Source organism: Zingiber officinale, chromosome 6B (genome assembly GCF_018446385.1).
Source record: "Zingiber officinale cultivar Zhangliang chromosome 6B, Zo_v1.1, whole genome shotgun sequence".
In the NCBI taxonomy this organism is placed as follows: domain Eukaryota; kingdom Viridiplantae; phylum Streptophyta; class Magnoliopsida; order Zingiberales; family Zingiberaceae; genus Zingiber; species Zingiber officinale.
Genome location: NC_055996.1, coordinates 42,058,394 through 42,069,377, shown reverse-complemented (window position 1 = coordinate 42,069,377; position 10,984 = coordinate 42,058,394). Strand labels below are relative to the sequence as shown.

Here is a 10,984-nt window from a genome sequence, read left to right as displayed (position 1 = left end):
CCCAGGCATCATGGCACAAGCTATGCTAATAGCAGTTCTATTGATAAGGCACAAAAGCATAATCTCAGAAAACAAATTCGGCCACTCTTAGGTTTTCTAGAAAAGGGACCACCTTCTCAGCATGTTTCAGGACAACTTAATTATGTTCAGCATATATCTAGACAAGAAAGACATGAAAGCATACTGCCACTATTGTATGCTTCAAATGAGAAGAGGACAACGGTAACTTGATTCATTGATGGCAGAATTTGCAGGTTAACATGTTATCTTGTGCATATGATCAATAATCAATCTATAGTTTAAAAGTATGGTTAATTGCTTCTATGGCTATATTTAGTTAAAACTAATTGTTTAATCTTTTTTTATGGATTCTGAAGAGTTAAAGATATATAAATTCACACTTATGCATTATTCTTAGATGAAATCTAGAAATGCAAATTCTGCTTGATCAATAGTGACTAAGAAGGCAATTTTGTATGCCTGTTGAACTTCTAGCTTATATCTTGTAGCATCTTTCTAGGAGGAAGAGTTTCATGATCATGCTCATAAAGCTTTTGTAGTATGTAATCCAAGATATTAAAAAATTATGGGTTTATTGTGCCTTTTGGCTGAAAGATGGGTGTTCTTTCTTTTTGGTTATTGATTTCTCCTTGTAACATTGCCCTTCATGATACTGCTATATTTTGAAATTCAAACAATTTAACATTCAGAGTTTAGGTGTAAGTATATAAGTATTACTTTACATATATTTTATTTTGTCGTGGCAGCTTGCTGCATCTTAGACACAGTTATTTGGATAATGATTTACTACTAGCTAAATCTTTAAACTTTCATTATTCTATTTGAAAAGTTTATTACAAACTTCATGCATAACAATGTAATAGTCCAAGCTGTTTTGTAAATAATTGCATGAAAAATGTGAATTTCCAAAAAGGTCTTACAGCATGTTCATCTCAATCACTTTACTTGTAACACCTATTAGCTTGTATGGTTTGGGCATGTTTGTACCACCAAATTTAAGATTTATAGCTAGGAATTAGGACATCTCTAAATTATATTGTACTAAGTTTAATATCTGGATTTTTGCCACGGTGAATGATGTTTTCCTGAATAGGTCTAGTTTGTTTACAACTTTGTGGAAATAAAAAGGTTCTTCTTACATGGATAGTTGTCATCATGGATAATTGAACTTTTCATTTGTCCTCTCCCTTTTGGACACTAACATTGATTCTAAATTCAAATCTTAAAATTACAAAAGAGAGTTCTTATATCGAAGGCTTTACACTTTCATCTTGAGAAAGTTGCAGGTCATCTGTTAGTAATTGCACAAGCTGGCACGTTGGTGAAATCTCACGTGTAGCCAAAGCTTGCTTGCTCAGTTTTTCAGATGTTCAATAAAATGGAGCCAACTATTCTCTTGAAGGTGTGTTGGAACTTCATCGGCAGTTTATAGCACCTTATCTCATCTGGGTAACTAGTGCTATCTTCTGAAAAATTTTCTCTATTGCAAATTGTAGATCCTCAAGTGCATCAACAATTTGTCCATGGATCCAAATTGCTTAGAAATCCTTCAACGTGCTGATGCAATCAAGTATTTGATTCCAAATCTTGAGCTTTCTAAGGATCTCGTCTCACGGATACATAGTGAAGTGTGTAATCTTAAGATTTGTTTTTCTTCATTTTTTTGTTCTCTTTGGTACAAGATTCATTACTTGCTGTGTCTAAATTAATTTGCTCATCTTTGGAAGGTCCTCAATGCATTATTCAACCTTTGCAAGATCAACAAGAAGGAGGCAGGAACAAGCAGTAGAAAATGGAATTATTCCACACTTGATGAATTTTATCACTTCAGATTCACCACTCAAACAATATGCATTGCCTCTGCTAGATATAGATCATGCTTCTCAAAACTCAAGGTAGCAGCTGCGAGCTGATGGAGGATTGGAGATGTACTTGAACCTGTTCAAGGATGACTCTTGGACCAGTATGCTTTAGATTCAATTGCAGTCTGCTTGGCGCATGATAATGGACAGATGAAAGTAGAACAAGCACTACTGAAGAAGGAATCAATTCAGAAATTAGTGAAGTACTTCCAGAACTGTCTAGAGCAATACATCCGTGCACATTTTGGAGCCTTTTCTGAAGATAATTATGTAAGAGAATGGATTTTTTTCCCCCTAGTCTTTTCTGTTTGAATTGTCTCATGATGTCCAGGTTTCTAACCCTGAATAAGCAAATAAATATGCAGGAAATCACCTTAGATAAATTCAGCTATAGCTACCATTGGTTTGACGACATTGCTAGTTGCAAGGCTTGAACATCAAGATGCTATCGCTTGCTTTAATCTTCTAAAACTAATTAAGGCAATTTTTTTAGCTTTTTTATTAAGTTAATATTGCAATCCAAATTATCTTTCAATCAGTTTTGCTAGAATAGCTGAGTCGTGAAATCAAGGAAAACCAATAGATGATGGCTTAATAACTGAAACATGAGAATATGTTTTTGCCTCTTATTCAGTTGTTTTTTTTTTTTTTTTTTTTTTTTTTTGACGTTTATGAGCAATTGAGCATCATCCTTAGCAAGTTAATGAACGTTTGAAATATGTAGTTCCTGCAAAACAAACTTTACATAAAATCCATGCTCTATTCCCAACTTTGATCATGCAGCTTTAATTTTTTTTACTTCAAGTGAGTTCAAAGTCCTAACCACTAAACTTGAATTGTGTTACTTAGTTGCAAGCTCAGTCTAGTTAAATTTTAGTACACCAACAATGTTAGGACCAAAAGTTGCTAGAGGGGGGGTGAATAGCTCGTCGCGTTGGTTCGTTGCTCGACGTTGCTTGTTTCTTCAAAGATGTGCAGCGGAAATACAAAGAAACAATCACACAACGCTAACACGGTTGGTTTACTTGGTATCCACCTCACAAGAGGTGACTAGTCCAAGGATCCACACCACGCACGCACCCTCCACTATGAAAACACTCCTTTTCGGTAACTACCGAGGGCGGAGAAGCCCTACAAGACTCTCAGTACAAGAAGAAAGGAAAGGGAAACAAAATACAAGCGCAAAGCTTACAATGAGTACATAAAACCCTAACCCTAGCTTCTCTTCTTGCCTTTGATCCGCCTCTTGACTTGGAAAGCTTCCAAGATCCTTCAAGAACTGGAGATCTGATCTTTGAGAGCTCTGTGGAGGAGTTGGCGAGAGATCTGGAGTGAATCGGAGAAGAGCTGCCGAAGACAACGTTCGCCTGCGGCTATAAACCCGACGCAACGGTCGGATCCCGATCGATTTGAATGTTCCCAATCGATCGGGGAGGCTTTGGATCGATCCACGGATCGATCCGAGCCAACTTTCAGAGCTCGGATCGATCCAGCGCTTATCGCGCGAAGCAGCCACGTCCCAATCGATCCACTGATCGATTGGGACATCTGGATCGATCCACGGATTGATCCAGAGAGTCTCTGTTCGCTAGGAAAGGCCTGGATCGATCCACTGATCGATCCAGCACTTGGTTTTTGCCCAAAACCAAGTCCCAAGCCTCTCAAACCAACATCCGGTCAACCTTAACCTGTTGGTACATCATGCCTAGCATCTGGTCACTCCTTTGACCTGCTAGGACTTCCCACCAAGTGTCTGGTCAATCTCTTTGACCCACTTGGATTTTTCTCTTCGTGCCAAGTATCCGGTCCCCCTTGACCTACTTGGACTTCCATCAGATGTCTGGTCAATCCCTTTGACCTATCTGTATTTCCTCGTGCCAAGTATCCAATCAATCCTTTGACCTACTTGGACTTCCCAACACCAGATGTCCGATCATCCTTGATCCATCTGGATTTTTCCTTTCCTGGCTTCACTCACCAGGACTTTCACCTAGCTTCACTCACTAGGGTTTTCCATCTGCCTAGCTTCACTCACTAGGGCTTTCACCTGGCTTCACTCACCAGGACTTTCACCTAGCTTCACTCACTAGGGTTTTCAATCTGCCTAGCTTCACTCACTAGGGCTTTCACCTGGCTTCACTCACCAGGACTTTCACCTAGCTTCACTCACTAGGGTTTTCAATCTGCCTAGCTTCACTCACTAGGACTTTTCTTCTGCCTGGCTTCACTCACCAGGACTTCCATTCTACCTAACATCCCAGTTAGGACTTCCCAGTCAAGTATCCGGTCAACCTTGACTCTTCTTCAATCAATTTCTTATTGTCAAACATCTAAACTCAAACCAAGACTCAGCTTGGTCAACCAGGTCAACCTTGACCTGAGGGATGTTGCACCAACAATCTCCCCCTTTTTGATGTTTGACAATACCACAATAACACTTACATAACCACATGTAAGTTAAGCTAATCCTATAGCCTCAATCTTCATGCCACTAGGTGATGAACACATAAATTAAGCTCTTCATTCTCCCCCTAAGAGGGCACACTCCCTCTAGGTAATGAAAGCCTAACTTACACCCATTCACAGGTCCTTTCATTCTCCCCCTATTGGCACACATCAACCCATCTTTGGGCATACATCAACCCATGCTCCAATTTTGGGTACTCATCAACAAATCCATTTGTTGACGACTCTCCCCCTGAAGAGTTGCTCATCGTTGTTCACAACATCACTCGTTGTGATCAACATGATAAAAAAGGTCCCATACCCTTCATTTATCCGTAACTTCTCCCTCATTGTAGACAAATACTCAACCTTGAGCATTTTCTAACCACGTGAGTTCCCACTTGAAATAATGAGGATATCCACTCCCCATTTCAAGTTCAAAAGCTCATACATGAGCATTTTCTTTAAAGAAGGTTAACCACCTTCCAAGGTTCATAAAAAATAATTTTTCTTGTCTTTAAAGAGTCCCTCCCCTTAAAGACATGGTGGTAACTTCTGTCATTGCACCAACAATGACTTGGAATCCCTAAACCTTTAGGAAACCCAAATTTAGAAGTTTTGAGGTTCAAATACTCAAAATTTGAAACAAACCTCAACCTAAACTTCAATGAAGCCTTCCTTAACCAATCCATCCTTGTTTTCACATGAAAACACCCTTTGTATGTATACAAATGTATTTTAGGGGTTTGGAATGGTTACCTAGACTCAAAGAGGTTCAAAGATGCTGAAATCAGGTCTTCCCAGCCAAAATCAGCAACTTGGATCGATTGGAGTTGGGTTCCAATCGATTGAACCTTTCTGAATCGATCCACTGATCGATTCAGACTACCTGGATCGATCGGCTGATCGATCCAGCGAGCTTCTGCTCGCGGGATACTTGCCTTTTGAATCGATCCACGGATCGATTCAGGCACTCCAATCGATCCATGGATCGATCGGAGCTCTGATAGTTGCTGAAATTCCATTTCAGTCAACTTCAGAAACCCCTAGAAAATTCTACAAAAATTCAAAAATCATGAAATTTCGTGTAGACATTATTTAGGGCATATACTATCAAAGAAAAATAGTTTTCTATGAAAATACTTCATATTTTCAAAGATTTACACAAACTTGAAAACTTGCAAAACTTTAGTGTTTTCTTCAAGTTTGTGTCTAACTATTTAATGGTGATTACTATCAAAAGATAGCCTTCACCAAGATTTTCCAAAATCATTTTGAAAACATTTTCAAAACCAATATCCCATCATGTTCCTTGAGCATAATGCACATGACTTGTACATTAGCTTTCCCAATGATGGGAAGACACATAACTATGTGTTTTGATGAACCTAAAAACTCAAAAGAATACACTAAATCAACATCTTGAGCTTTGTTCATCATCCTAACATCTCACTTGTATCTAATGTGCACTAAAGCACATACAAGTCACCTTATAGTCTTTGTGAGATGTAGATTTTGGTTTTGCCCTAATCTAGGGATCATGCATATCTATCTAGGCATTTTAAAGATATTAGACATCCACCTAGGATGTCACTTGTGAATAAGTGTTGTTAAATGCCATTTGTCCTTAATTACAAGGAATTAAACTAATGCATGATAATGTTATGGCATACATCAAAATAAAATAACTTTCAAAAGAAAGATTCCTATAACTACATGATGTATGAATGTCATGACATTGTATTTTTGGATTTTGCATAATAAAACATGAATGCAAAAATAGACATGATGTCATGACATATGATGGGCAAACAATCATGGCAAGATTTAGCATAAATAAAGTATACCTAGATTAACTATCTAAGTATCCTTAAAATCTTAGCTAAACTTACAACTTAAACCTAGATTGCCCTAAAGTGCTTCAAGAAAATGCCAAAGCCTAAATTGACATTTCTAATTCCCTTGATTAATGTATGCCAATTGAAAGTAAGCATATCCTCAAATGTTGGCATATTTCATTTTTCCACAAGAGTAGCACTTTTAAATTAAGGCCCGGATTGCCTTAAATTTCCTAAGAACGTACCAAAATCCCAACTTGGTAGTTCTTATGAATTTCCCAATATGTGCCATTTAAGATTAAAATCAATTCTTCCACCATTAGGCACATTTTACTCTTTCAAGGAGTAAATAATAATTCCATTTCATTTTCAAAGGTTAACAAAACCTTGAAAATGCCCCTTGAGTGTCAATTTCCTCAAAGTTGGGTTAACTACCCTTCTAATTGGAGTTGACACTCTCTAACCCATTTATGGGGTAGAGAAAATGCTCCTAGGAACCCAACACCTATTGGTGCTCCTTGGATGCTCTAGGTACTCACTAGGGATAACTTCCCTAGATACCTTCCTAGTGACCTTGTTGGGCTTCTTAGAAGCCTTGGTCACATTTTCTAGGTCAACTCTAGGGATAGCCTCCCTTGTGACCTTGTTTGTGACTTTCTTAGACTTCTTAGAAGCCTTAGTCACATTTATTGCAAAAACACTCTTAGGGATGACCTCCTTAGTATTTTTGACTTGCCCACTAGATCTAGGGTTTGTTCCATAACTATATGGAACCCTATGATAACTAGGCACATCCTTCTTAGCCTTTGGTTTGTATCCCAAACCTCTATTGCTATTGGATGGCTTTGATTTTCCTAACCCTAAGTTATGCTCATTTTGCCCTAATAGGATATTTTTCATCCTTTTTAGGGTCTTTTCCATTTTATCAAGTCTTGACCTCAAGACTTGATTTTCTATCATTAAGTCCTTAGGTCTTGATCCATGAGCACTTTTGTTTCTAGGCTTGTATCTAAAATCCTTAGAATTATTGCCTAGATTTTTACCTACATCCCTAACCTTAGGTGTAGTAGTCTTGGCATGTAGGGCCACATGCTTTTCCTTAAAGCCCTCATGCTTCCTATTCTTATGGTAAATTGCATTAAAATGATAAAACTTAGAACTATCATGCTTTTTACCATAATGTAAAGGGGTAGACTCAATAAAAGATACCTTCTTCTTTACCTTGGAGGCTCCCCCTTGACTAGTGCCTCCTTGAGCCTTGACCACCTTCTTCCCCTTGGGGCATTGACTTCGCTAATGCCCCTTTTGATTGTAAGAGAAGCATATAATATGCTCCTTGCTCTTCTTTGTGTTAGGGGTAATCTCCTTGGGCTTCACCTTGCCTCTTTGTGCCACTTGGCCCTTCTTCTTGGCCAATTTAGGGCACTTGCTCTTGTAGTGCCCATGTTCCCTACACTCAAAGCATATAATATGATTTTTATTATTAATTGAAATATTTATACCTTTGCTTGTAGGGGTGACATCTTTTCCTTTGGATCCGGAGGTAGAAGCTTCCTCTTGATCGGACCTTGATTCTCCTCCATTTGATTTTTCTTGACTTGTGGAGGTAGAATCTTCTTCCTCCTCTTCGTCTCTTGACCCGGATGTAGAAGCTTCTCCTTCTTCTTGATCCGGCGTCACCAAGGATTGCTCCCCCTCAATCCTAGAGGTGGAGGCTTCATCATCTTGAACATGAAACAAGGAGTATGCTCCCTCCTTGTTCCCTTCGTTGCATTCCCTTGAGGATGAAGCTTCTTGGATTTCCTCTTCTTCGGAGGTTGAGCATCTCTCAACCTCGGAGTCCTCCTCTTGGTCTTGCTCCAAAGAGTCACCCTCTCTGGATTCTTCATGATCTTGTACAGTGGAGGGGATCTCTTCATGAAGCTTGGCCAATTTGCTCCATAGCTCCTTTGCATCTTCAAACTCTCCAATTTTGCAAAGGATGGTGCTTGGCAATAAATTGACCAAAAGCTTGGTCACTTTGTCATTGGCCTCGCACCTTTGGACTTGCTCCGGGCTCCATTTGCTTTTCTTTAGAACTTTGCCCTTTGAATTTCTTGGAGCCTTGAAGCCTTCCATTAGAGCAAACCATTGCTCTATCTTCATCATAAGAAAATTTTCGATTCTTGATTTCCAAGAATCGAAACTCGTAGAAGTGTATGGTGGAGCCACCCTTGTGTTAAATCCAAGCCCATCTTGGAATTGCATCTTGAAGTTGAGCTTGATAAAGTCTTGAACTTGAAGAATTTGCTCCAACTTCTTCACCCTCTAGCTTTTCTTGATATGCTTGACCCTTCCGGCGATGATTCCGGTGAAGAGCAACCTCGCTCTGATACCACTTGCTAGGACCAAAAGTTGCTCGACGTTGCTTGTTTCTTCAAAGATGTGCAGCGGAAATACAAAGAAACAATCACACAACGCTAACACGGTTGGTTTACTTGGTATCCACCTCACAAGAGGTGACTAGTCCAAGGATCCACACCACGCACGCACCCTCCACTATGAAAACACTCCTTTTCGGTAACTACCGAGGGCGGAGAAGCCCTACAAGACTCTCAGTACAAGAAGAAAGGAAAGGGAAACAAAATACAAGCGCAAAGCTTACAATGAGTACAGAAAACCCTAACCCTAGCTTCTCTTCTTGCCTTTGATCCGCCTCTTGACTTGGAAAGCTTCCAAGATCCTTCAAGAACTGGAGATCTGATCTTTGAGAGCTCTGTGGAGGAGTTGGCGAGAGATCTGGAGTGAATCGGAGAAGAGCTGCCGAAGACAACGTTCGCCTGCGGCTATAAACCCGACGCAACGGTCGGATCCCGATCGATTTGAATGTTCCCAATCGATCGGGGAGGCTTTGGATCGATCCACGGATCGATCCAGAGCGCCTCTGTGCTCTGGGAAAAACGCCTGGGCGAAGCAGCCGCGTCCCAATCGATCCACTGATCAATTGGGACATCTGGATCGATCCACGGATCGATCCAGAGGCTCTCTGTTCGCTTAGGAAAGGCCTGGATCGATCCACTGATCGATCCATCTACTGGATTGATCTACTGATCGATCCAGCACTTGGTTTTTGCCCAAAACCAAGTCCCAAGCCTCTCAAACCAACATCCGGTCAACCTTGACCTGTTGGTACATCATGCCTAGCATCTGGTCACTCCTTTGACCTTCTAGGACTTCCCACCAAGTGTCTGGTCAATCCCTTTGACCCACTTGGACTTTTCTATTCATGCCAAGTATCTGGTCACTCCCTTGACCTACTTGGACTTCCATCAGATGTCTGGTCAATCCCTTTGACCTATCTGTATTTCCTCGTGCCAAGTATCCAGTCAATCCTTTGACCTACTTGGACTTCCCAACACCAGATGTCCGATCATCCTTGATCCATCTGGATTTTCCCTTTCCTGGCTTCACTCACCAGGACTTTCACCTAGCTTCACTCACTAGGGTTTTCCATCTGCCTAGCTTCACTCACTAGGGCTTTCACCTGGCTTCACTCACCAGGACTTTCACCTAGCTTCACTCACTAGGGTTTTCAATCTGCCTAGCTTCACTCACCAGGGCTTTCACCTGGCTTCACTCACCAGGACTTTCACCTAGCTTCACTCACTAGGGTTTTCAATCTGCCTAGCTTCACTCACTAGGACTTTTCTTCTGCCTGGCTTCACTCACCAGGACTTCCATTCTACCTAACATCCCAGTTAGGACTTCCCAGTCAAGTATCCGGTCAACCTTGACTCTTCTTCAATCAATTTCTTATTGTCAAACATCTAAACTCAAACCAAGACTCAGCTTGGTCAACCAGGTCAACCTTGACCTGAGGGATGTTGCACCAACAAACAACACCTTTTTCGCCCTGATTGAATACATTAAGATAATAATTAATGCATGACTAGCCGTTCATATTGTCAACTTATAGTTTTTCTTCGCTGTCTCCGGTCTGCACTTGCACCGAAGACCTTTATTTAAGCATTATTTAGGCATGCTTCAGATGACATATTAATTTGGGAAGTGCTCGTAACGGACGGCTCATCAGCCTTAAGTCAACCGCTCATTAAGAAAAATTCATACAGTGTATGATAGTTGCAATCAAACTAATCCTTTAATTATTAGATCATGTCGTTATACTTGTTCATTTAACATTTTAAACTATAGTTTTCCTATCGAGATGTGTATTGTTTCATAGAGGATATATCATATCCATGCTCATTAACTGATGGCATCTTTTGCAGGCAAAAAGGACTGAATCGAACAAGGAATGTTGCTCATATGGAGAGTTGGGGGGGAGATGTTCTTCTTTAGGAGCAGATAGTGACAAGTCATCCTCAGTGGAACGCACGGGAAGATCAAATAACAAACATCAGGTCTTTTCTTCTTCCCCAAAGTTAATGCCTATCCTTGCATTATCATTTTATTCCACAACACAATGACCAGAAAAAACTTTATCACACAAATTTATTCAAGCTACCTGTCTACTACTAATTTTTGTCCGCGCACCCAGCGACCGTGGCAAACATGTTGCGCTCACCACTCAATCCTCACGACCGACAGATAGCTCCTCGCATCGGTTGGGACGGGATTGGCCCTATCCTAGAACAATCCTCTTGACCGAGGGATCACTCCTCTCCTCATATAGGGTAGGACTTTCCCTATCCTAGCTAGTACAATCCTCATGACCGAGCGATAGCTCCACTCATCGGCTGGGGCGAGATTTATTTTAGGAGGGGATTTATTTTAGGGGGCCAATCTCATTGGGTTGGGTTTAATGGACTAGACTTCACC

The 10,984-nt window shown here is 40.5% G+C and overlaps 1 protein-coding gene across 1 annotated transcript; it reads left to right on the top strand.

Annotated features, from left to right (window-relative positions):
• Nucleotides 1-1,290: 1,290 nt before the first annotated feature.
• Nucleotides 1,291-10,506, top strand: LOC121990105 (MAP3K epsilon protein kinase 1-like). The gene is made up of 4 exons (XM_042544332.1): nucleotides 1,291-1,423; nucleotides 1,518-1,649; nucleotides 1,749-2,153; nucleotides 10,435-10,506. Exons 1-3 carry the CDS (start codon nucleotides 1,388-1,390, stop codon nucleotides 1,932-1,934), a joined length of 354 nt encoding a protein of 117 aa, XP_042400266.1. The 5' UTR covers nucleotides 1,291-1,387; the 3' UTR covers nucleotides 1,935-2,153; nucleotides 10,435-10,506.
• The last annotated feature ends 478 nt before the right edge of the window (nucleotides 10,507-10,984 follow it).

What these genes read in the sequence shown, in the direction of transcription:
- LOC121990105 (XM_042544332.1), top strand. Translation starts at nt 1,388, where the DNA reads ATGTTCAATAAAATGGAGCCAACTATTCTCTTGAAG. An exon ending in AGCCAACTATTCTCTTGAAG is followed by an intron (nt 1,424 to 1,517) that starts GTGTGTTGGAAC and finishes TGCAAATTGTAG; the next exon opens with ATCCTCAAGTGCATCAACAA. An exon ending in TCTCACGGATACATAGTGAA is followed by an intron (nt 1,650 to 1,748) that starts GTGTGTAATCTT and finishes CATCTTTGGAAG; the next exon opens with GTCCTCAATGCATTATTCAA.